This window comes from Salvelinus alpinus, chromosome 2, assembly GCF_045679555.1.
Source record: "Salvelinus alpinus chromosome 2, SLU_Salpinus.1, whole genome shotgun sequence".
Classification (NCBI taxonomy): domain Eukaryota; kingdom Metazoa; phylum Chordata; class Actinopteri; order Salmoniformes; family Salmonidae; genus Salvelinus; species Salvelinus alpinus.
Window position 1 is genome coordinate 608,159 of NC_092087.1, and position 27,465 is coordinate 635,623.

General features: G+C 45.7%; 1 protein-coding gene across 2 annotated transcripts in view; it reads left to right on the plus strand.

Moving 5' to 3' along the window:
- Nucleotides 1-584: 584 nt before the first annotated feature.
- The window catches only part of LOC139552618 (mimecan-like), a 28,652-nt gene continuing 1,771 nt past the window's right edge, over nt 585-27,465 (plus strand). Inside the window, exons 1-5 of one of the 2 annotated variants that reach the window (XM_071364508.1) lie at nt 590-1,255; nt 16,138-16,222; nt 22,413-22,577; nt 23,548-23,750; nt 26,647-26,739. In XM_071364508.1, the coding sequence (XP_071220609.1) occupies nt 1,103-1,255; nt 16,138-16,222; nt 22,413-22,577; nt 23,548-23,750; nt 26,647-26,739 (699 nt within the window). In that variant the 5' untranslated portion in view covers nt 590-1,102. Of the gene's footprint in view, nt 1,256-16,137; nt 16,223-22,412; nt 22,578-23,547; nt 23,751-26,646; nt 26,740-27,465 lie in introns of both variants that reach the window. The other variant, XM_071364516.1, reaches the window with a different exon arrangement.

Genomic DNA, 27,465 nt, shown 5'->3' on the forward strand with positions numbered 1-27,465 from the left:
CAACCAATGGAATAACAACCAATGGAATAACAACCAATAGAATAACAACCAATGGAATAACAACCAAATGGAATAACAACCAATAGAATAACAACCAATGGAATAACAACCAATAGAATAACAACCAATGGAATAACAACCAAATGGAATAACAACCAATGGAATAACAACCAATGGAATAACAACCAAATGGAATAACAACCAATGGAATAACAACCAATGGAATAACAACCAATGGAATAACAACCAATGGAATAACAACCAAATGGAATAACAACCAATGGAATAACAACCAATGGAATAACAACCAAATGGAATAACAACCAATGGAATAACAACCAATAGAATAACAACCAAATGATTAACGTTACAACCACATTCTCTGACCGTCTCCAATCTATCAGTATGGTAGGAGATAACAGTTTGTATAAACTCACAGGAAGACGGAGTTAAAGGAACATAAATTAGGTTACTCACAATCACCATAATGACTAGCAGCAGAGTGGAGAGGAGGTGTTTCCCTCTGTCTAAACTGGCAACCAAGGGGTTAAAGTCTGTTCCATAAACTCTCCCGTGCTTCAAGAATCCCCTGGAAGCTTCTTGTGCAGGCTTTAAATACTGATTTGACAGATCACATTTTACACACAGCCTGCCACTGAGAAAATAGCCCACTACTACTACTACTAGCCCATAGCTTGCACTGCCTCCTCACACTTTACCACAGCTACCAGCTAGGGAACACAGCACAGACACACCACAGCACAGACACACTTTACCACAGCTACCAGCTAGGGACCACAGCACAGCACAGACACACAGACACACTTTACCACAGCTACCAGCTAGGGAACACAGCACAACACAGACACACAGACACACTTTACCACAGCTACCAGCTAGGGAACACAGCACAGACACACCACAGCACAGACACACTTTACCACAGCTACCAGCTAGGAAACACACCACAACACAGACACACTTTACCACAGCTACCAGCTAGGGAACACAGCACAGACACACCACAGCACAGACACACTTTACCACAGCTACCAGCTAGGGAACACACCACAACACACCACAGCACAGACACACAGACACGATGGGAACTGTGAGAGTGTTATTCTTCTCCGTTATACTGTCACCGTGTCTCTCCTTGACTGGGAAACACTTTAACCAGGATGCAACGCTCCGACTGGAACAACAGGATGTATTGTTCGATAGAGAAGCTTATCTGGAAGCAAGGAGGTCTAAGGTAAGATGTGTTTTTATATCAGTTTTCTGTTCCAGTATTGAAAATAATGACAAGAGTTTGCAAAGCTGTCATCAAGGCAAAGGGGGGCTACTTTGAAGAATCTTAAACATAAAACATATTTTGATCTGTTTAAACACTTTTTTTGGATCCGACATGATTCCATATGTGTTATTTCATAGTTTTAATGTCTTCACTATTATTCTACAATGTATAAAATAGTAAAAATAAAGAAAAACCCTAGAATGAGTAGGTGTGTCCAAACTTTTGACTGGTACTGTGTATATATATATATATATGTATATATTTATACTATGTAATTAGATGCAAATAATTACATAACCAGCTGCTTGTTTTATACTCTGAAAACTAATAATCTACTTTCCTTTTGAACATTCAATTTTATGTTGTTGTATGCAAACGTTGTTTTATTCATGCATTAGTAAACAATGCCTCATCAATAACAACTGGTCCATATTATTACGTCAGTAGCAAATCAAACCAGAGCCATTGGCCTCAGTCCCACTTCACTGTAAACAGTCCGACTTGGATGGACGCAGCATATGGCCCAGTCTAATTTCTCTCTCCCCTAGTCTAATTCCTACTGGGGAAATCTGTGCCATCAGGGACTGATTGAAAGCGGTTGGCTGGGCTGTCTGTCCAGAGCTCCAGTTTCAGTCCAGACTCAGTCCAGACTCATAGTGATTGTGATTAGTCAGCACAGCAGGGGCAGGGCTGCTGGCTACAGGAGATCCACTGCTCTAGAACAAGAGAGGTTCCATTGCTCTAGTAGAATGGAGGTTCCACTGCTCTAGTAGAATGGAGGTTCCACTGCTCTAGTCGAATGGAGGTTCCACTGCTCTACTAGAATGGAGGTTCCACTGCTCTAGTAGAATGGAGGTTCCACTGCTCTACTAGAATGGAGGTTCCACTGCTCTACTAGAATGGAGGTTCCACTGCTCTAGTAGAATGGAGGTTCCACTGCTCTAGTAGAATGGAGGTTCCACTGCTCAAGTAGAATGGAGGTTCCACTGCTCTACTAGAATGGAGGTTCCACTGCTCTACTAGAATGGAGGTTCCACTGCTCTACTAGAATGGAGGTTCCACTGCTCTAGTAGAATGGAGGTTCCACTGCTCTAGTAGAATGGAGATTCCACTGCTCTGGTAGAATGGAGGTTTCACTGCTCTACTAGAATGGAGGTTCCACTGCTCTACTAGAATGGAGGTTCCACTGCTCTAGTAGAATGGAGGTTCCACTGCTCAAGTAGAATGGAGGTTCCACTGCTCTACTAGAATGGAGGTTCCACTGCTCTACTAGAATGGAGGTTCCACTGCTCTAGTAGAACGGAGGTTCCAGGTTGGAAAACTCCAAAACTGCAGCCCTGCTTCAGTTGCCAAGGGGCCCAACTCCTTCTGCTAAGGGGCCAGAGGTCAGGGCTCACCCAGCAAACAGTTCATGTTCCTTGAATATTAGGTAACATTCCAAAGCTCCAGCTGAACAGAACGCAGGTTGGCATTTATTGATATGATTCATGAAGACATAAAATCTGATTTTAAACCTAACCCTAACACTGCAAGCCCTAATACCTAACCCTAACACTGCAGGCCCTAATGCCTAACCCTAACACTGCAAGCCCTAATGCCTAACCCTAACACTGCAAGCCCGAATGCCTAACCCTAACACTGCAAGCCCTAATGCCTAACCCTAACACTGCAAGCCCTAATGCCTAACCCTAACACTGCAAGCCCTATTGCCTAACCCTAACACTGCAAGCCTTAATACCTAACCCTAACACTGCAAGCCCTATTGCCTAACCCTAACACTGCAAGCCCTAATGCCTAACCCTAACACTGCAAGCCCGAATGCCTAACCCTAACACTGCAAGCCCTAATGCCTAACCCTAACACTGCAAGCCCTAATGCCTAACCCTAACACTGCAAGCCCTAATGCCTAACCCTAACACTGCAAGCCCTAATACCTAACCCTAACACTGCAAGCCCGAATGCCTAACCCTAACACTGCAAGCCCTAATGCCTAACCCTAACACTGCAAGCCCTAATGCCTAACCCTAACACTGCAAGCCCTAATGCCTAACCCTAACACTGCAAGCCCTAATACCTAACCCTAACACTGCAAGCCCTAATACCTAACCCTAACACTGCAAGCCCTAATGCCTAGCCCTAACACTGCAAGCCCTAATACCTAACCCTAACACTGCAAGCCCTAATGCCTAACCCTAACACTGCAAGCCCTATTGCCTAACCCTAACACTGCAAGCCCTAATGCCTAACCCTAACACTGCAAGCCCGAATGCCTAACCCTAACACTGCAAGCCCTAATGCCTAACCCTAACACTGCAAGCCCTAATGCCTAACCCTAACACTGCAAGCCCGAATGCCTAACCCTAACACTGCAAGCCCTAATACCTAACCCTAACACTGCAAGCCCTAATACCTAACCCTAACACTGCAAGCCCTAATGCCTAGCCCTAACACTGCAAGCCCTAATACCTAACCCTAACACTGCAAGCCCGAATGCCTAACCCTAACACTGCAAGCCCTAATGCCTAACCCTAACACTGCAAGCCCTAATGCCTAACCCTAACACTGCAAGCCCTAATACCTAACCCTAACACTGCAAGCCCTAATGCCTAACCCTAACACTGCAAGCCCTAATACCTAACCCTAACACTGCAAGCCCTAATACCTAACCCTAACACTGCAAGCCCTAATGCCTAACCCTAACACTGCAAGCCCTAATGCCTAACCCTAACACTGCAAGCCCTAATGCCTAACCCTAACACTGCAAGCCCAAATACCTAACCCTAACACTGCAAGCCCAAATACCTAACCCTAACCTTAAAGCAAAGATTCATCCATATGATGCAAACTCATCATATCATACGCATTATACTGGCTGCTTGAACGGAAAATATCTCAGATAAACATGAAATGAACCCGGGAATCGATATAACATCATTCAGAAATGCACAAAAAACTATACTCAAAATGGGTGAATCGTTCCTTTAAATTAATTAAGACCAAAAAAAGCACATTTTAGTTTTCATGAATGTTTACAATATAGCCAATTTTACTTAGCAGCTGTCCCATCGAGCAGAAAGCGCTGAGTTCTGCCTCTAGGGCTCATGGCAATCAGGTTGGTTCCAGTCTGCTCCTTTCCAAACAACAGGGCTTTCCAAACAACAGGGCTTTCCCAACAACAGGGCTTTCCAAAACAACAGGCCTTTCCAAACAACAGGCCTTTCCAAACAGGCCTTTCCAAACAACAGGCCTTTCTAAACAACAGGCCTTTCCAAACAACAGGCCTTTCCAAACAACAGGCCTTTCTAAACAACAGGCCTTTCCAAACAACAGGCCTTTCCAAGCAACAGGCCTGTTTTAGCTGCCAAGGGGCCAGGATTCAGGGCTCACTCAGCAAACAGGTAACATTCCTATAACTTTGGGGTAACATTCCAATGGAGTCCAAATTTAGTTTGGTTGCTGCGGGAGTCTCCAACTGAGTTGAGGTATGAAGCAGTGAACCCCTTATCCAAACAGCAGTCCTGTCTCTGAAGCCAAGGGGCCCTGCTTCTCCCCTTGCTAAGAGGCCAGCGCTCAATACTCACCCAGCAAACAGTTAACGTTCCTATAATGTTAGGTTATGTTGGGGTAAGGTACTGTAGGTAACCAATGGAGTCCCAATGGAGCAGAAGCAGTCTAGGAACTCACAGCAGCCCTGGTCTGACTGCAAGAAAACAGTGAACGTTTCTACAACGTTAGGCAACTTTCTTACAACATTAGGCAACACTCTAATGGAGTCCCAATGGAGCAGAACTGAGATTCCAGTCTGGAGAACTCCCGTCCAAACAGTTGCCAAGGGGCCCTCCTCCTGCCAAGTGGCCAAAAAAAGCTCAGGGCTTGAATGTTCCATGGACGTTAGGTAGGCTTAAATTCCAAGGCTCATACCTGGTTCTGAAGCCAAAGAAGGGGCCAAAGCTCAGGGCTCACCCAGAACACAGTTAACATTCCTACAATGTTTAGGTAACATTAAAATGGAGCATAACTGAGGTTTCTGTCTGGAGAACTCCAAACAGCACCCCTGGTCCAGATGCCAGGAGGTCATGGCTCAGGTTCCTGTCTGGAAAACTCCCATCCAAACAGATCCCCTGGTCCAGATGCCAGGAGGTCATGGCTCAGGTTCCTGTCTGGAAAACTCCCATCCAAACAGCTCCCCTGGTCCAGATGTTATTTTACCAGACCAGGCAAGTGAACACCTAGACAGAAACAAGTCGTGACTGCTGTGCTCTGCTGGGTTAGGCTCCACACCAGTTCACAATCAGTGGCTAAATAGTTCAAGGTGAACAGCTACAGTGCCTTGCAAAAGTATTCATCCCCCTTGGCATTTTTCCTATTTTGATGCATTACAACCTGTAATTTAAATTGATTTTTATTTAGATTTCAAGTAATGGACATACACAAAATAGTCCAAATTGGTTAAGTGAAATGAAAAAAAGAACTTAAAAAAAATATTACAATTAAAAATGGAAAAGTGGTGCGTGCATATGTATAAACACTCTTTGCTATGAATCACCTAAATAAGATCTGGTGCAACCAATTACCTTCAGAAGTCACATAATTATTTAGATTGTACACAGGTGGATTTTATTTAAGTGTCACATGATCTGTCACATGATCTCAGTATATATACACCTGTTCTGAAAGGCTCCAGAGTCTGCAACACCACCAAGCAAGCAGCACTATGAAGACCAAGGAGCTCTCCAAACAGGTCAGGGACAAAGTTGTGGAGAAGGACAGATCAGGGTTGGGTTATAAAAAAATATCAGAAACTTTGAACATTCCACGGAGCACCATTAAACCCATTATTAGAAAATGGAAAGAATATGACACCACAACAAACCTGCCAAGAGAGGGCCGCCCACCAAAACTCACGGACCAGGCAAGGAGGGCATTAATCAGAGAGGCAACAAAGAGACCAAAGATAACCCTGAAGGAGCTGCAAAGCTCCACATAGGACCACTTTAAGCCGTACACTACACAGAGCTGGGCTTTATGGAAGAGTTGCCAGAAAAAAGCCATTGCTCAATGAAAAAAATAAGCAAAGTGGGATGTGCCAAGCTTATAGAGACACCCCAAGAGACTTGCAGCTGTAATTTTCTTCAAAAAGGTTGCTCTACAAAGTATTGACTTTGGGGGGTTGAGTTGTTAAACACGCTGAAGTTTTCTGTTTTCTTTTGTCTTATTTCTTGTTTGTTTCACAATTAAAAAGTATTTTGCATCTTCAAAGTCGTAGGCATGTTGTGTAAATCAAATGATACAAATCCCCCCCCCAAAAAATGATTTTAATTCCAGTTTGTAAGGTATCAAAATAGGAAAAATGCCAAGGGGGAGAATACTTTCTCAAGCCACTGTATGGATAAGAGAGTCTGGACTGCTGTAATGCTGCAACTGAAATGCCCAGCAATGGAATAATAGAGACTTCTGGAATAAGAATATAAACAGCTTTTAGTTAGTTTAACTAAAAGAAGTGAAGAGTGTACACTCCTGAAAGACACCGAAGTCAAACAAAAGCTGAAAGTTGATGTTTCTGCCAGATGGTGGAGAAGCTGGAAGATCACAGTACATCTGTGCTCTCCAAAATACAACAACAAACGATGACAGAAACAGTCAGATCTTCAGGGATGCCAATATAAAGTCCTTGGTGTTACAGTTGCAGTTGCAGTTTTGTTGCAGTTTGACCAACTGACCGTTTGACCAACTGACCGTATGACCAACTGACCGTTTGACCAACTGACCGTATGACCAACTGACCGTTTGACCAACTGACCGTATGACCAACTGACCGTATGACCAACTGACCGTATGACCAACTGACCATATGACCAACTGACCGTATGACCATATGACCAACTGACCAACTGACCAACTGACCAACTGACCAACTGACCATATGACCAACTGACCAACTGACCATATGACCAACTGACCGTATGACCAACTGACCAACTGACCGTATGACCAACTGACCATATGACCAACTGACCAACTGACCATATGACCAACTGACCATATGACCAACTGACCGTATGACCAACTGACCGTATGACCAACTGACCGTATGACCAACTGACCGTATGACCAACTGACCGTATGACCATATGACCAACTGACCAACTGACCAACTGACCATATGACCAACTGACCAACTGACCAACTGACCATATGACCAACTGACCAACTGACCATATGACCAACTGACCGTATGACCAACTGACCAACTGACCGTATGACCAACTGACCATATGACCAACTGACCAACTGACCATATGACCAACTGACCATATGACCAACTGACCATATGACCAACTGACCGTATGACCAACTGACCATATGACCAACTGACCAACTGACCAACTGACCATATGACCAACTGACCAACTGACCAACTGACCATATGACCAACTGACCATATGACCGTATGACCAACTGACCGTATGACCAACTGACCATATGACCAACTGACCGTATGACCAACTGACCAACTGACCATATGACCAACTGACCATATGACCAACTGACCAACTGACCAACTGACCATATGACCAACTGACCAACTGACCGTCTGACCAACTGACCAACTGACCAACTGACCATATGACCAACTGACCATATGACCAACTGACCAACTGACCAACTGACCATATGACCAACTGACCAACTGACCATATGACCAACTGACCATATGACCAACTGACCGTATGACCAACTGACCATATGACCGTATGACCAACTGACCAACTGACCAACTGACCGTATGACCAACTGACCAACTGACCAACTGACCATATGACCAACTGACCAACTGACCAACTGACCAACTGACCAACTGACCAACTTACCGTCTGACCAACTGACCATATGACCACCTGACCGTATGACCACCTGACCGTATGACCAACTGACCAACTGACCGTATGACCAACTGACCGTCTGACCAACTGACCGTCTGACCAACTGACCAACTGACCAACTGACCAACTGACTGTATGACCAACTGACCAACTGACCGTATGACCACCTGACCGTATGACCACCTGACCGTATGACCAACTGACCGTATGACCAACTGACTGTATGACCAACTGACCATATGACCAACTGACCAACTGACTGTATGACCAACTGACTGTATGACCAACTGACCACCTGACCCGATGACCAACTGACCTTATGACCAGCTGACTGTATGATCAACTGACCATATGACCAACTGACCAACTGACCAACTGACCGTATGACCAACTGACCGTATGACCAACTGACCAACTGACTGTATGACCAACTGACCGTATGACCAACTGACCAACTGACCGTATGACCAACTGACCGTATGACCACCTGACCAACTGACTGTATGACCAACTGACCAACTGACCGTATGACCAACTGACCGTATGACCAACTGACTGTAGGAACTGAGAGGTTGTGTGCACCGTATGTCAAAATTACAGTAACATCCCGAAAATTCCCAGGTTTTACAGAAATCCTGGTTGAATGATGTCCGAAATCAGGAGGGATTAGGATACCCGGGGTTGTTGACTTCAGAAAAAGGAGGGCCGAGCACGCCCCCATTCTCATTGACGGGGCTGTAGTGGAGCAGGTTGAGAGTTTCAAGTTCCTTGGTGTTCACATCACCAACAAACTAACATGGTCAAAACACACCAAGACAGTCGTGAAGAGGGCATGGCAATGCCTATTCCCCCTCAGGAGACTGAAAAGATTTGGCATGGGTCCCCAGATCCTCAAAAGGTTCTACAGCTGCACCATCAAGAGCATCCTGACTGGTTGCATCCCTGCCTGGTGTGGCAACTGTATCGGCCTCCGACCGCAAGGCACAAAGGAGGGTAGTGCGTACGGCTCAGTACATCACTGGGGCCAAACCTTCTGCCATCCAGGACCTCTATACCAGGCGGTGTCAGAGGAAAGCCCAAAACAATAATAAACATACGCATTATACTGGCTGCTTGAACGGAAAATATCTCAGATAAACATGAAATGAACCCGGGAATCGATATAACATCATTCAGAAATGCACAAAAAACTATACTCAAAATGGGTGAATCGTTCCTTTAAATTAATTAAGACCAAAAAAAGCACATTTTAGTTTTCATGAATGTTTACAATATAGCCAATTTTACTTAGCAGCTGTCCCATCGAGCAGAAAGCGCTGAGTTCTGCCTCTAGGGCTCATGGCAATCAGGTTGGTTCCAGTCTGCTCCTTTCCAAACAACAGGGCTTTCCAAACAACAGGGCTTTCCCAACAACAGGGCTTTCCAAAACAACAGGCCTTTCCAAACAACAGGCCTTTCCAAACAGGCCTTTCCAAACAACAGGCCTTTCTAAACAACAGGCCTTTCCAAACAACAGGCCTTTCCAAACAACAGGCCTTTCTAAACAACAGGCCTTTCCAAACAACAGGCCTTTCCAAGCAACAGGCCTGTTTTAGCTGCCAAGGGGCCAGGATTCAGGGCTCACTCAGCAAACAGGTAACATTCCTATAACTTTGGGGTAACATTCCAATGGAGTCCAAATTTAGTTTGGTTGCTGCGGGAGTCTCCAACTGAGTTGAGGTATGAAGCAGTGAACCCCTTATCCAAACAGCAGTCCTGTCTCTGAAGCCAAGGGGCCCTGCTTCTCCCCTTGCTAAGAGGCCAGCGCTCAATACTCACCCAGCAAACAGTTAACGTTCCTATAATGTTAGGTTATGTTGGGGTAAGGTACTGTAGGTAACCAATGGAGTCCCAATGGAGCAGAAGCAGTCTAGGAACTCACAGCAGCCCTGGTCTGACTGCAAGAAAACAGTGAACGTTTCTACAACGTTAGGCAACTTTCTTACAACATTAGGCAACACTCTAATGGAGTCCCAATGGAGCAGAACTGAGATTCCAGTCTGGAGAACTCCCGTCCAAACAGTTGCCAAGGGGCCCTCCTCCTGCCAAGTGGCCAAAAAAAGCTCAGGGCTTGAATGTTCCATGGACGTTAGGTAGGCTTAAATTCCAAGGCTCATACCTGGTTCTGAAGCCAAAGAAGGGGCCAAAGCTCAGGGCTCACCCAGAACACAGTTAACATTCCTACAATGTTTAGGTAACATTAAAATGGAGCATAACTGAGGTTTCTGTCTGGAGAACTCCAAACAGCACCCCTGGTCCAGATGCCAGGAGGTCATGGCTCAGGTTCCTGTCTGGAAAACTCCCATCCAAACAGATCCCCTGGTCCAGATGCCAGGAGGTCATGGCTCAGGTTCCTGTCTGGAAAACTCCCATCCAAACAGCTCCCCTGGTCCAGATGTTATTTTACCAGACCAGGCAAGTGAACACCTAGACAGAAACAAGTCGTGACTGCTGTGCTCTGCTGGGTTAGGCTCCACACCAGTTCACAATCAGTGGCTAAATAGTTCAAGGTGAACAGCTACAGTGCCTTGCAAAAGTATTCATCCCCCTTGGCATTTTTCCTATTTTGATGCATTACAACCTGTAATTTAAATTGATTTTTATTTAGATTTCAAGTAATGGACATACACAAAATAGTCCAAATTGGTTAAGTGAAATGAAAAAAAGAACTTAAAAAAAATATTACAATTAAAAATGGAAAAGTGGTGCGTGCATATGTATAAACACTCTTTGCTATGAATCACCTAAATAAGATCTGGTGCAACCAATTACCTTCAGAAGTCACATAATTATTTAGATTGTACACAGGTGGATTTTATTTAAGTGTCACATGATCTGTCACATGATCTCAGTATATATACACCTGTTCTGAAAGGCTCCAGAGTCTGCAACACCACCAAGCAAGCAGCACTATGAAGACCAAGGAGCTCTCCAAACAGGTCAGGGACAAAGTTGTGGAGAAGGACAGATCAGGGTTGGGTTATAAAAAAATATCAGAAACTTTGAACATTCCACGGAGCACCATTAAACCCATTATTAGAAAATGGAAAGAATATGACACCACAACAAACCTGCCAAGAGAGGGCCGCCCACCAAAACTCACGGACCAGGCAAGGAGGGCATTAATCAGAGAGGCAACAAAGAGACCAAAGATAACCCTGAAGGAGCTGCAAAGCTCCACATAGGACCACTTTAAGCCGTACACTACACAGAGCTGGGCTTTATGGAAGAGTTGCCAGAAAAAAGCCATTGCTCAATGAAAAAAATAAGCAAAGTGGGATGTGCCAAGCTTATAGAGACACCCCAAGAGACTTGCAGCTGTAATTTTCTTCAAAAAGGTTGCTCTACAAAGTATTGACTTTGGGGGGTTGAGTTGTTAAACACGCTGAAGTTTTCTGTTTTCTTTTGTCTTATTTCTTGTTTGTTTCACAATTAAAAAGTATTTTGCATCTTCAAAGTCGTAGGCATGTTGTGTAAATCAAATGATACAAATCCCCCCCCCAAAAAATGATTTTAATTCCAGTTTGTAAGGTATCAAAATAGGAAAAATGCCAAGGGGGAGAATACTTTCTCAAGCCACTGTATGGATAAGAGAGTCTGGACTGCTGTAATGCTGCAACTGAAATGCCCAGCAATGGAATAATAGAGACTTCTGGAATAAGAATATAAACAGCTTTTAGTTAGTTTAACTAAAAGAAGTGAAGAGTGTACACTCCTGAAAGACACCGAAGTCAAACAAAAGCTGAAAGTTGATGTTTCTGCCAGATGGTGGAGAAGCTGGAAGATCACAGTACATCTGTGCTCTCCAAAATACAACAACAAACGATGACAGAAACAGTCAGATCTTCAGGGATGCCAATATAAAGTCCTTGGTGTTACAGTTGCAGTTGCAGTTTTGTTGCAGTTTGACCAACTGACCGTTTGACCAACTGACCGTATGACCAACTGACCGTTTGACCAACTGACCGTATGACCAACTGACCGTTTGACCAACTGACCGTATGACCAACTGACCGTATGACCAACTGACCGTATGACCAACTGACCGTATGACCAACTGACCGTATGACCATATGACCAACTGACCAACTGACCAACTGACCAACTGACCAACTGACCATATGACCAACTGACCAACTGACCATATGACCAACTGACCGTATGACCAACTGACCAACTGACCGTATGACCAACTGACCATATGACCAACTGACCAACTGACCATATGACCAACTGACCATATGACCAACTGACCGTATGACCAACTGACCGTATGACCAACTGACCGTATGACCAACTGACCGTATGACCAACTGACCGTATGACCATATGACCAACTGACCAACTGACCAACTGACCATATGACCAACTGACCAACTGACCAACTGACCAACTGACCAACTGACCATATGACCAACTGACCGTATGACCAACTGACCAACTGACCGTATGACCAACTGACCATATGACCAACTGACCAACTGACCATATGACCAACTGACCATATGACCAACTGACCATATGACCAACTGACCGTATGACCAACTGACCATATGACCAACTGACCAACTGACCAACTGACCATATGACCAACTGACCAACTGACCAACTGACCATATGACCAACTGACCATATGACCGTATGACCAACTGACCGTATGACCAACTGACCATATGACCAACTGACCGTATGACCAACTGACCAACTGACCATATGACCAACTGACCATATGACCAACTGACCATATGACCAACTGACCAACTGACCAACTGACCATATGACCAACTGACCAACTGACCGTCTGACCAACTGACCAACTGACCAACTGACCATATGACCAACTGACCATATGACCAACTGACCAACTGACCAACTGACCATATGACCAACTGACCAACTGACCATATGACCAACTGACCATATGACCAACTGACCGTATGACCAACTGACCATATGACCGTATGACCAACTGACCAACTGACCAACTGACCGTATGACCAACTGACCAACTGACCAACTGACCATATGACCAACTGACCAACTGACCAACTGACCAACTGACCAACTGACCAACTGACCTTATGACCAACTGACCATATGCCCAACTGACCGTCTGACCAACTGACCGTCTGACCAACTGACCGTCTGACCAACTGACCAACTGACCAACTTACCAACTGACCAACTTACCGTCTGACCAACTGACCATATGACCACCTGACCGTATGACCACCTGACCGTATGACCAACTGACCAACTGACCGTATGACCAACTGACCGTCTGACCAACTGACCGTCTGACCAACTGACCAACTGACCAACTGACCAACTGACTGTATGACCAACTGACCAACTGACCGTATGACCACCTGACCGTATGACCACCTGACCGTATGACCAACTGACCGTATGACCAACTGACTGTATGACCAACTGACCATATGACCAACTGACCAACTGACTGTATGACCAACTGACTGTATGACCAACTGACCACCTGACCCGATGACCAACTGACCTTATGACCAGCTGACTGTATGATCAACTGACCATATGACCAACTGACCAACTGACCAACTGACCGTATGACCAACTGACCGTATGACCAACTGACCAACTGACTGTATGACCAACTGACCGTATGACCAACTGACCAACTGACCGTATGACCAACTGACCGTATGACCACCTGACCAACTGACTGTATGACCAACTGACCAACTGACCGTATGACCAACTGACCGTATGACCAACTGACTGTAGGAACTGAGAGGTTGTGTGCACCGTATGTCAAAATTACAGTAACATCCCGAAAATTCCCAGGTTTTACAGAAATCCTGGTTGAATGATGTCCGAAATCAGGAGGGATTAGGATACCCGGGGTTGTTGACTTCAGAAAAAGGAGGGCCGAGCACGCCCCCATTCTCATTGACGGGGCTGTAGTGGAGCAGGTTGAGAGTTTCAAGTTCCTTGGTGTTCACATCACCAACAAACTAACATGGTCAAAACACACCAAGACAGTCGTGAAGAGGGCATGGCAATGCCTATTCCCCCTCAGGAGACTGAAAAGATTTGGCATGGGTCCCCAGATCCTCAAAAGGTTCTACAGCTGCACCATCAAGAGCATCCTGACTGGTTGCATCCCTGCCTGGTGTGGCAACTGTATCGGCCTCCGACCGCAAGGCACAAAGGAGGGTAGTGCGTACGGCTCAGTACATCACTGGGGCCAAACCTTCTGCCATCCAGGACCTCTATACCAGGCGGTGTCAGAGGAAAGCCCAAAACATTTCCAAGGACTCTAACCCCTAGTCATAGACTGTTCTCTCTGCTACCAAACGGCAAGTGGTACCAGAGTGCCAAGTCTAGGACCAAAAGGCTCCTTAACAGCTTCTACCCCCAAGCCATGAGACTGTTGAACAGTTTATCAAATGGCTACCCGGACTATTTGTACTGTCCCCCCCTCCCCATTTTTACGCTGCTGCTACTCTCTGTTTATTACCCATTGTCACTTTACCCCTACCTACATTTACATATTACCTCGACGAACCTGTACCCCTCCACATTGACTCTGTACCGTAACACCCTGTATATAGCCTCCACATTGACTCTGTACCGTAACACCCTGTATATAGCCTCCACATTGTTATTTTATTGTTGCTCCATAATTATTTATTTGATTTCTTCATAAATCTCCTTCGTTGGTTAAGTGCTGAGCAGGTCTGTTCCCATCCAGAGAGAGGTAGCAGGTCTGTTCCCATCCAGAGAGAGGTAACAGGTCTGTTCCCATCCAGAGAGAGGTAGCAGGTCTGTTCCCATCCAGAGAGAGGTAGCAGGTCTGTTCCCATCCAGAGAGAGGTAACAGGTCTGTTCCCATCCAGAGAGAGGTAGCAGGTCTGTTCCCATCCAGAGAGAGGTAGCAGGTCTGTTCCCATCCAGAGAGAGGTAGCAGGTCTGTTCCCATCCAGAGAGAGGTAACAGGTCTGTTCTGTTGTGTTATTTTCACACACCTGGTGTCACAGGTCTAAATCAGTCCCTGATTAGAGGGGAACAATTTTTAAAAAAGCAGTGGAACTGTCTTTGAGGTCCAGAGTTGAGTGTTAATCCTAACAGTGTTAATCCTAACAGTGTTACTCTACAGTGTTAATCCTAACAGTGTTACTCTACAGTGTTAATCCTAACAGTGTTACTCTACAGTGTTAATCCTAACAGTGTTAATCCTAACAGTGTTACTCTACAGTGTTAATCCTAACAGTGTCAGTCTACAGTATTAATCCTAACAGTGTTACTCTACAGTGTTAATCCTAACAGTGTTACTCTACAGTGTTAATCCTAACAGTGTTACTCTACAGTGTTAATCCTAACAGTGTCACTCTACAGTGTTAATCCTAACAGTGTTACTCTACAGTGTTAATCCTAACAGTGTTACTCTACAGTGTTAATCCTAACAGTGTTACTCTACAGTGTTAATCCTAACAGTGTTAATCCTAACAGTGTTACTCTACAGTGTTAATCCTAACAGTGTCAGTCTACAGTATTAATCCTAACAGTGTTACTCTACAGTGTTAATCCTAACAGTGTTAATCCTAATTGTGTTACTCTACAGTACTAATCCTAACAGTGTTACTCTACAGTATTAATCCTAACAGTGTTACTCTACAGTGTTAATCCTAACAGTGTCAGTCTACAGTATTAATCCTAACAGTGTTACTCTACAGTATTAATCCTAACAGTGTTACTCTACAGTGTTAATCCTAACAGTGTTACTCTACAGTGTTAATCCTAAATGTCACTCTACAGTGTTAATCCTAACAGTGTCAGTCTACAGTGTTAATCCTAACAGTGTGACTCTACAGTGTTAATCCTAACAGTGTTATTCTACAGTGTTAATCATAACAGTGTGACTCTATCCTCCACTAGAGAGAGGCAGCAGCGTTGTGGCTGGGAGAGGACTACGACTCCAGCATGGTCTTCCTGCCTGCTGATGAACCAGATGATGCCCCAGGTAAAACAGCTACTTTAGCTTTCTCTGCTTCTCCCTCCCTCCCTGCCTTTTCCTCCCTCCCCTTCTCTCTGTCCATACTGGTCTCTCTCTGCCTCTTACTCCCTCCCTGCCCTTCTCTCCCTCCCCGTCTCTCTGTCCATACTGGTCTCTCTCTGCCTCTTCCTCCCTCCCCTTCTCTCTCTGTCCATACTGGTCTCTCTCTGCTTCTTACTCCCTCCCCTTCTCTCTCTGTCCATACTGGTCTCTCTCTGCTTCTTCCTCCCTCCCCTTCTCCCTCTGTCCATACTGGTCTCTCTCTGCCTCTGCCTCCCTCCCCTTCTCTCTGTCCATACTGGTCTCTCTCTGCCTCTTCCTCCTCCCCTTCTCTCTCTGCCCATACTGTTCTCTCTCTGCCTCTTCCTCCCTCCCCTTCTCTCTGTCCAAACTGGTCTCTCTCTGCCTCTTCCTCCCTGCCCTTCTCCCTCTGTCCATACTGGTCTCTCTCTGCCTCTTCCTCCCTCCCCTTCTCTCTGTCCATACTGGTCTCTCTCTGCCTCTTCCTCCCTGCCCTTCTCCCTCTGTCCATACTGGTCTCTCTCTGCTTCTTCCTCCCTCCCCTTCTCCCTATGTCCATACTGGTCTCTCTCTGCCTCTTCCTCCCTCCCCTTCTCCCTCTGTCCATACTGGTCTCTCTCTGCCTCTTCCTCCCTCCCCTTCTCTCTCTGTCCATACTGGTCTCTCTCTGCCTCTTCCTCCCTCCCCTTCTCCCTCTGTCCATACTGGTCTCTCTCTGCCTCTTCCTCCCTCCCCTTCTCTCTCTGTCCATACTGGTCTCTCTCTGCCTCTTCCTCCCTCCCCTTCTCCCTCTGTCCATACTGGTCTCTCTCTGCCTCTTCCTCCCTCCCCTTCTATCTCTGTCCATACTGGTCTCTCTCTGCCTCTTCCTCCCTGTCCTTCTCTCTGTTCATACTGGTCTCTCTCTGCATCTTCCTCCCTCCCCTTCTCTCTCTGTCCATACTGGTCTCTCTCTGCCTCTTCCTCCCTCTCCTTCTCTCTCTGTCCATACTGGTCTCTCTCTGCCTCTTCCTCCCTCCCCTTCTCTCTCTGTCCATACTGGTCTCTCTCTGCCTCTTCCTCCCTCCCCTTCTCTCTCTGTCCATACTGGTCTCTCTCTGCCTCTTCCTCCCTCCCCTTCTCCCTCTGTCCATAATGGTCTCTCTCTGCCTCTTCCTCCCTGCCCTTCTCCCTCTGTCCATACTGGTCTCTCTCTGCCTCTTCCTCCCTCCCCTTCTCCCTCTGTCCATACTGGTCTCTCTCTGCCTCTTCTTCCCTGCCCTTCTCTCTCTGTCCATACTGGTCTCTCTCTGCCTCTTCCTCCCTCCCCTTCTCTCTGTCCATACTGGTCTCTCTCTGCCTCTTCCTCCCTGCCCTTCTCCCTCTGTCCATACTGGTCTCTCTCTGCCTCTTCCTCCCTGCCCTTCTCTCTCTGTCCATACTGGTCTCTCTCTGCCTCTTCCTCCCTCCCCTTCTCTCTGTCCATACTGGTCTCTCTCTGCCTCTTCCTCCCTCCCCTTCTCCCTCTGTCCATACTGGTCTCTCTCTGCCTCTTCCTCCCTCCCCTTCTCTCTCTGTCCATACTGGTCTCTCTCTGCCTCTTCCTCCCTCCCCTTCTCTCTCTGTCCATACTGGTCTCTCTCTGCCTCTTCCTCCCTCCCCTTCTCTCTCTGTCCATACTGGTTCTCTCTCTGCCTCTTCCTCCCTCCCCTTCTCTCTCTGTCCATACTGGTCTCTCTGCCTCTTCCTCCCTCCCCTTCTCCCTCTGTCCATACTGGTCTCTCTCTGCTTCTTCCTCCCTCCCCTTCTCCCTTTGTCCATACTGGTCTCTCTCTGCCTCTTCCTCCCTCCCCTTCTCTCTCTGTCCATACTGGTCTCTCTCTGCCTCTTCCTCAGTCCTCTTCTCTCTCTGTCCATACTGGTCTCTCTCTGCCTCTTCCTCCCTCCCCTTCTCTCTCTGTCCATACTGGTCTCTCTCTGCCTCTTCCTCCCTCCCCTTCTCTCTCTGTCCATACTGGTCTCTCTCTGCCTCTTCCTCCCTCCCCTTCTCTCTCTGTCCATACTGGTCTCTCTCTGCCTCTTCCTCCCTCCCCTTCTCTCTGTCCATACTGGTCTCTCTCTGCCTCTTCCTCCCTGCCCTTCTCCCTCTGTCCATACCGGTCTCTCTCTGCTTCTTCCTCCCTCCCCTTCTCTCTCTGTCCATACTAGTCTCTCTCTGCCTCTTCCTCCCTCCCCTTCTCTCTCTGCCCATACTGGTCTCTCTCTGCCTCTTCCTCCCTCCCCTTCTCTCTCTGTCCATACTGGTCTCTCTCTGCCTCTTCCTCCCTCCCCTTCTCTCTCTGTCCATACTGGTCTCTCTCTGCCTCTTCCTCCCTCCCCTTCTCTCTGTCCATACTGGTCTCTCTCTGCCTCTTCCTCCCTCCCCTTCTCTCTGTCCATACTGGTCTCTCTCTGCCTCTTCCTCCCTCCCCTTCTCCCTCGGTCCATACTGGTCTCTCTGCCTCTTCCTCCCTCCCCTTCTCCCCCTGCCATACTGGTCTCTCTCTGCCTCTTCCTCCCTCCCCTTCTCTCTGTCCATACTGGTCTCTCTCTGCCTCTTCCTCCCTCCCCTTCTCTCTCTGTCCATACTGGTCTCTCTCTGCCTCTTCCTCCCTCCCCTTCTCTCTCCATCCATACTGGTCTCTCTCTGCCTCTTCCTCCCTCCCCTTCTCTCTCTGTCCATACTGGTCTCTCTCTGCCTCTTCCTCCCTCCCCTTCTCTCTGTCCATACTGGTCTCACTCACTCACTCACTCACTCACTCACTCACTCACTCACTCACTCACTCACTCACTCACTCACTCACTCACTCACTCACTCACTCACTCACTCACTCACTCACTCACTCACTCACTCACTCACTCACTCACTCACTCACTCTCCATCTCCCTCTCTACCTGCCTCAGTCTTTGTCTCCCTGTCTCCCCATGCCGTTCCCTGCCTCTTCCTCTCCCAGACTCTCTTTCCTGATGTACTGCCTAGCTGTGTGGGGTAGCAAAGGGATCAGGGGGGAAACACAACAGCACTAATTGGAAGCTGTCATGCACCACGTCTGTCTGTCTGTCTGTCTGTCTGTCTGTCTGTCTGTCTGTCTGTCTGTCTGTCTGTCTGTCTGCCTGTCTGTCTGTCTGTCTGCCTGTGCCTGTCTGTCTGCCTGTGCCTGCCTGCCTGCCTGCCTGCCTGCCTGTCTGTCTGTCTGTCTGTCTGCCTGTCTGTCTGCCTGTCTGCCTGTCTGCCTGTCTGCCTGTCTGCCTGTCTGTCTGTCTGCCTGCCTGCCTGCCTGCCTGCCGGTCTGTCTGTCTGTCTGTCTGTCTGTCTGCTGTGTTTGTGTGGGTTTCCTGTCGGCCTGGGAGAGGACCAGACCTGGCTTCAAGTACTATTTAAAATCATTTTAATCCTTTAGCTGTACTTGATTGATGGTGTGATACAACCAATATAAGTTCCATAGTGCCCCCCCACCCCCCACACACACACATCTGGCAGGCTGAAGAAAACTCTGGTCATGTTGTTAACTCTGTACAGCAGGCAGCATCTGAGCTCATTAAAAACATTACTTAGAGGAGAGAAACCTCCCGACTTGGCTATAGCCTCCATTATAGTGACAGAGGCCCCTATAGACATTATATGTGGGCTACCAGGACTAAACCTAGAGGAAAACTAAACAAATAGTTAAACCAACGAAATATACTTTTGCAACTGAAATAGCTAAAAAGTGCTATTGTAAATTAATCCCAAAATAAATCTCAGAAGTGTCCATGAAAGAGGATGATGCAGTCTGTTAATAATAATATAAGTTATAAACCCAGATACAGTTGAAGTCGGAAGTTTACATGCACTTAGGTTGGAGTCATTAAAACTCATTTTTCAACCACTACACACATTTTTTTGTTAACAAACTATAGTTTTGGCAAGTCAGTTAGGACATCTACTTTGTGCATGACACAAGTCATTTTTCCAACAATTGTTTACAGACAGATTATTTCTCTTATAATTGACTGTATCACAAATCCAGTGGGTCAGAAGTTTACATGCACTAAGTTGACTGTGCCTTTAAACAGCTTGGAACATTCCAGAATATTATGTCATGGCTTTAGAAGCTTCTGATAGGCTAATTGACATCATTTGAGTCATTTGGAGGTGTACCTGTAGATGTATTTCAAGGCCTACCTTCAAACTCAGTGCCTCTTTGCTTGATATCATGGGAAAATCAAAAGAATTCAGCCAAGACCTCAGAAATAAATTGTAGACCTCCACAAGTCTGGTTCATCCTTGGGAGCAATTTCCAAACGCCAGAAGGTACCACGTTCATCTGTACAAACAATAGTACCCAGGGAAAACACCATGGGACCACGCAGCCTTCATACCGCTCAGGAAGGAGATGCGTTCTGTCTCCTAGAGATGAACGCACTTTTGGTGTGAAAAGTGAAAATCAATCCCAGAACAACAGCAAAAGACCTTGTGAAGATGCTGGAGGAAACAGGTACAAAATTATCTATATCCACAGTAAAACGAGTCCTATATCGACATAACCTGAAAGGCCGCTCAGCAAGGAAGAAGTCACTGCTCCAAAACCGCCATAAAAAAGCCAGACTACTGTTTGCAACTGCACATGGGGACAAAGATCGTACTTTTTGGAGAAATGTCCTCTGGTCTGATGAAACAAAAATAGAACTGTTTGGCCATAATGAATATCATTATGTTAGGAGGAAAAAGGGGGAGGCTTGCAAGCCGAAGAACACCATCCCAACCGTGAAGCACGGGGGTGGCAGCATCATGTTGTGGGGGTGCTTTGCTGCAGTTGGGACTGGTGCACTTCACCAGTCCCAACTGACTTAAGGACAACAACGTCAAGGTATTGGAGTGGCCATCACAAAGCCCTGACCTCAATCCTATAGAACATTTGTGGGCAGAACTGAAAAAGTGTGTGTGATCAAGGAGGCCTACAAACCTGATTCAGTTACACCAGCTCTGTCAGGAGGAATGGGACAAAATTCACTCAACTTATTGTGGGAAGCTTGTGGAAGGCTACTCAAAACGTTTGACCCAAGTTAAACAATTTAAAGGCAATGTTACCAAATACTAATTGAGTGTATGTAAACTTCTGACCTACTGGGAATGTGATCTAAGAAATGAAAGCTGAAATAAATCATTCTCTACTATTATGATTCTGACATTTCACTTTCTACAATAAAGTTGGAATCCTAACTGATCTAAGACAGGGAATATTTACTAGGATTAAATGTCGGGAATTGTGAAAAACTGAAATGTATTTGGCTAAGGTGTATGTAAACTCCCGACTTCAACTGTAGGTTGGGCATCTGAAAGATTTAAGACCTTTTTAATTACACAAAAATCTGTCAGTCAATCCATCCATCCATCCATCCATCCATCCATCCATCCATTCATTCATTCATTCATCCATTCATTCATTCATTCATTCATTCATCCATCCATTCATCCATTCATTCATTCATTCATCCATTCATTCATTCATTCATTCATCATCCATTCATCCATTCATCCATTCATCCATCCATCCATCCATTCATTCATTCATTCATTCATTCATTCATCCATCCATTCATTCATTCATTCATTCATTCATTCATTCATTCATCCATCCATTCATTCATTCATTCATCCATTCATCCATTCATTCATTCATTCATTCATCCATTCATTCATTCATTCATTCATTCATTCATTCATTCATCATCCATCCATTCATCCATTCATCCATTCATCCATCCATTCATTCATCCATCCATTCATTCATTCATTCATTCATTCATTCATCCATCCATTCATCCATTCATTCATTCATTCATTCATTCATTCATTCATTCATTCATTCATCATCCATTCATCCATTCATCCATCCATTCATTCATCCATCCATTCATTCATTCATTCATTCATCCATTCATCCATTCATCCATTCATTCATCCATCCATCCATTCATTCATTCATTCATTCATTCATTCATCATTCATTCATTCATTCATTCATTCATTCATTCATTCATTCATTCATTCATCCCTCCCTCCCTCCCTCCCTCCCTCCCTCCCTCCATTCATCCCTCCATCCATCCATTCATCATGTGTGTTCTGTGTCTCCAGAGCTGCCCACATGCCTGCTGTGTGTGTGTCTGACCGGCTCTGTGTACTGTGAGGAGGTCGTTCCAGAGATGACTGCTGTGCCCACCCTGCCCAAGGAGACCGCCTACCTCTACGCCCGTTATAACAAGATCAACAAGATCACCAATAAAGACTTCGCAGAAATCGGTGAGTAGGGGTTGAAACATACAGGAAAGTTTATAGTTAGGAAGTTAACTGATTTCTCCAAACGTCCTGGTTAGAGGATTCTCTCCTTGCTTATTTTCACCTGAAGCCAGATATCTGGGAAATTCAGGATTTCTAGAAACCTGGGAAATAATACTACTGGAACATGCCCTACATATTTAATACTACTGGAACACGTCCAACATATACCATACTACTGGAACATGTCCTACATATATAATACTACTGGAACACGTCCTACATATATAATACTACTGGAACATGTCCTACATATATAATACTACTGGAACACGTCCTACATATATAATACTACTGGAACATGCCCAACATATGCAGAGGAACATTCAGTCAGGGAAGAAAGAAATATAACAGATGGACATTTTCTTGGCCTTGTGGAGGGTCTGTAGACATATGGTGGATATCGACATGCCTCTTTTAGTTGGGCATATGTTTGTGTTTGTGGATGTTATGTGGGCCCCTCGAGGCCTGGCCTTGGACCTTTCCTGACATAAGTAGAGGCACATCTGGATTTAAAGCTGGCGAGACAGAATGTCTGGCAAACTCTCTCGGGTCTCTATCCCAGTTTTAGATTTACACTGTAGAAGTTTAAACTCCCAGAAGGATAGTTCTGAATCATCCATATTGCTGTGTGTACATGTGGAAAATAGTCTAAATATTGCATAACTTACTTTATTTATTGATAAACATTCCTATCAGAGCATGAGGGCTACAGCTAAGCAGTGCTATGTGTTAGATAAAACAGCAATTTCGCAATTTTACAACCTTGGATCGACAATTAAGTTCTAATCTATTCTACTCCAATCTATTCTATGCCAGAGACTCTGAAGGGGATCGACCTGACGGGGAACCTGATCTCTGAACCTATGTTCGATTCTGATTCTAGAATTAGAGTATGTTCTTTGTCCTACGTTCTATTCCATCTTATCTCCAGTGACTCTGAAGAGAATCGACCTGACGGGGAACCTGATCTCGGAGATCCAGGACGGAGCGTTCTCCAAGCTTACCCTGTTGGAGGAACTCAATTTGGCTGAGAATCATCTGGTCAAGCTACCCATGCTGCCCGGCAAGCTTACCACCTTCAACGCCAACCACAACCGGCTCAAAACCAAAGGGGTCAAGGCCAACGCCTTCAAGGTATGTTTCAGTCCATTATACTCCCAAGTGGTGTACTAAGATACTCAACAACAATGTTTCCATCCCGCTGGGATCTGTGTCAGGTAAGACCGTTCAGGATCTTTGTCAGGTAAGACCATTCAGGATCTTTGTCAGGTAAGATGGTAAGACTGTCTTACCTGACAAAGATCCTGAACGGTCTTACCTGACAAAGATCCTGAACGGTCTTACCTGACAAAGATCCTGAACGGTCTTACCTGACAAAGATCCTGAACGGTCTTACCTGACAAAGATCCTGAACGGTCTTACCTGACAAAGATCCTGAACGGTCTTACCTGACAAAGATCCTGAACGGTCTTACCTGACAAATATCCTGAACTGTCTTACCTGACAAATATCCTGAACTGTCTTACATTGCGTGATTGTGTAGCTAGCTACAATGTAAGCCACCTTGGGTGCTTGACTGTGGCTCGTCAGGTGTCTGATTGGAGCATTTCCAGGCCTACCCTCCTCTTAATAACATACATGTTATAGCATGTTGGAAGGATGGAGTTGTAAAAAGCAATGAGAAATAATCCTTATATAATAATAATGAGGGGCTGCAGCGTGGCCTAGTGGTTAGAGTGTAGAGGTGGCAGCGTAGCGTAGTGGTTAGAGTGTAGAGGTGGCAGCGTAGCCTAGTGGTTAGAGTGTAGAGGTGGCAGCGTAGCCTAGTGGTTAGAGTGTAGAGGTGGCAGCGTAGCCTAGTGGTTAGAGTGTAGAGGTGGCAGCGTAGCCTAGTGGTTAGAGTGTAGAGACGGCAGCGTAGCCTAGTGGTTAGAGTGTAGAGACGGCAGCGAAGCCTAGTGGTTAGAGCGTTGGACTAGTAACCGAAAGATTGCAAGATCGAATCCCCGAGCTGACAAGGTGCAAATCTGTCGTTCTGCCCCTGAACAAGGAAGTTAACACATTGTTCCCTGGTAGGTGTAACAGTTTACTTTTAGTCCGTCCCCTCGCCCCGACCCGGGCGCGAACCAGGGACCCTCTGCACACATCAACAACCGTCACCCACGAAGCATCGTTACCCATCGCTCCACAAAAGCCGCGGCCCTTGCAGAGCAAGGGGAACCACTACTTCGAGGTCTCAAAGCGAGTGACGTCACCGATTGAAAGGCTATTAGCGCGCACCGCCACTAACTACAGTGGGGAGAACAAGTATTTGATACACTGCCAATTTTGCAGGTTTTCCTACTTACAAAGCATGTAGAGGTCTGTCATTTTTATCATAGGTACACTTCAACTGTGAGAGACGGAATCTAAAACAAAAATCCAGAAAATCACATTGTATGATTTTTAAATAATTAATTTGCATTTTATTGCATGACATAAGTATTTGATCACCTACCAACCAGTAAGAATTCCGGCTCTCACAGACCTGTTAGTTTTTCTTTAAGAAGCCCTCCTGTTCTCCACTCATTACCTGTATTAACTGCACCTGTTTGAACTCGTTACCTGTATAAAAGACACCTGTCCACACACTCAATCAAACAGATTCCAACCTCTCCACAATAGCCAAGACCAGAGAGCTGTGTAAGGACATCAGGGATAAAATTGTAGACCTGCACAAGGCTGGGATGGGCTACAGGACAATAGGCAAGCAGCTTGGTGAGAAGGAAACAACTGTTGGCGCAATTATTAGAAAATGGAAGAAGTTCAAGATGACGGTCAATCACCCTCGGTCTGGGGCTCCATGCAAGATTTCACCTCGTGGGGCATCAATGATCATGAGGAAGGTGAGGGATCAGCCCAGAACTACACGGCAGGACCTGGTCAATGACCTGAAGAGAGCTGGGACCACAGTCTCAAAGAAAACCATTAGTAACACACTACGCCGTCATGGATTAAAATCCTGCAGCGCACGCAAGGTCCCCCTGCTTAAGCCAGTGCATGTCCAGGCCCGTCTGAAGTTTGCCAATGACCATCTGGATGATCCAGAGGAGGAATGGGAGAAGGTCATGTGGTCTGATGAGACAAAAATAGAGCTTTTTGGTCTAACTCCACTCGCCGTGTTTGGAGGAAGAAGAAGTATGAGTACAACCCCAAGAACACCATCCCAACCGTGAAGCATGGAGGTGGAAACATCATTCTTTGGGGATGCTTTTCTGCAAAGGGGACAGGACGACTGCACCGTATTGAGGGGAGGATGGATGGGGCCATGTATCGCGAGATCTTGGCCAACAACCTCCTTCCCTCAGTAAGAGCATTGAAGATGGGTCGTGGCTGGGTCTTCCAGCATGACAACGACACGAAGCACACAGCCATGGCAACTAAGGAGTGGCTCCGTAAGAAGCATCTCAAGGTCCTGGAGTGGCCTAGCCAGTCTCCAGACCTGAACCCAATAGAAAATCTTTGAAGGGAGCTGAAAGTCCGTATTGCCCAGCGACAGCCCCGAAACCTGAAGGATCTGGAGAAGATCTGTAGGGAGGAGTGGGCCAAAATCCCTGCTGCAGTGTGTGCAAACCTAGTCAAGAACTACAGGAAACGTATGATCTCTGTAATTGCAAACAAAGGTTTCTGTACCAAATATTAAGTTCTGCTTTTCTGATGTATCAAATACTTATGTCATGCAATAAAATGCAAATTAATTACTTAAAAATCATACAATGTGATTTTCTGGATTTTTGTTTTAGATTCCGTCTCTCATAGTTGAAGTGTACCTATGATAAAAATTACAGACCTCTACATGCTTTGTAAGTAGGAAAACCTGCAAAATCGTCAGTGTATCAAATACTTGTTCTCCCCACTGTAGATAGCCATTTCACATCGGTTACATAGGCCGTCATTGAACATAAGAATTTGTTCTTAACTGACTTGCCTAGTTAAATAAAAATAACAAATAAAATAAGGTTGGTGATTTTTGCTCTGTATTGTCATGCAGAAACTGAGGCAGCTGGTTAACCTGTTCCTCGGAGACAATGAGCTGGAAGCCGTGCCAGTGATCCCTGAGAGCGTCCGCATTATTCATCTACAGGTCAGTACCACACACTAGACTCAGACTAGACACTACAGAATGAGTTCAAAACGGCATGCCTCGGAGTCTGAGTTTATCCTGACAGGGGTAGCGAAGTTCCAGAAACTTTTACAAAGTTTCCCAGAAATCTGAGTGCTTAACCTGACTGCTTGACCTGACCAGGAAAAAGTATTGAAATGGTCAAATAGCACTGCTCTCTGAGTGCTGTCTGGGGTTCCTCCTGACTAGGATAGCTCTAATGTCTGGGGCCTGAGTTTCTCCTGACTAGGATAGCTCTAATGTCTGGGCCCTGAGTTTCTCCTGCTCATACATGATCAAGAAAAACTCCTAGAGTAGGAATTACCCTTACCCAGAGATGGGCAACTGATGGCGCAGAACTCGGAATTTACTGTTGAGAGTTAGCGTAAAAGGCCAGGGCCCTGGCTACTGGTAAAATGCATTTAGTTAAGAGAGTTAAAGCTGCAATGTGTCACTTTTTGGGCGACTCGACCAAATTCACACATATGTGTTTTATAGATCTGTCATTCTCATTGAAAGCAAGTCTAAGAAGTGGTAGATCTGTTCTATGTGCATTATTTCTATGCTTCCCGTTCTCAAGTTTAGTTTTTGCGTCTTTTACTTTCGGTTTTTTGTCCACCAGCTTCAAACAGCTAAAAAATACAATATTTTTGGTTATGTAAAATATATTTCACAGTGGTTTAGATGGTACAATAATTCTCTATTTTT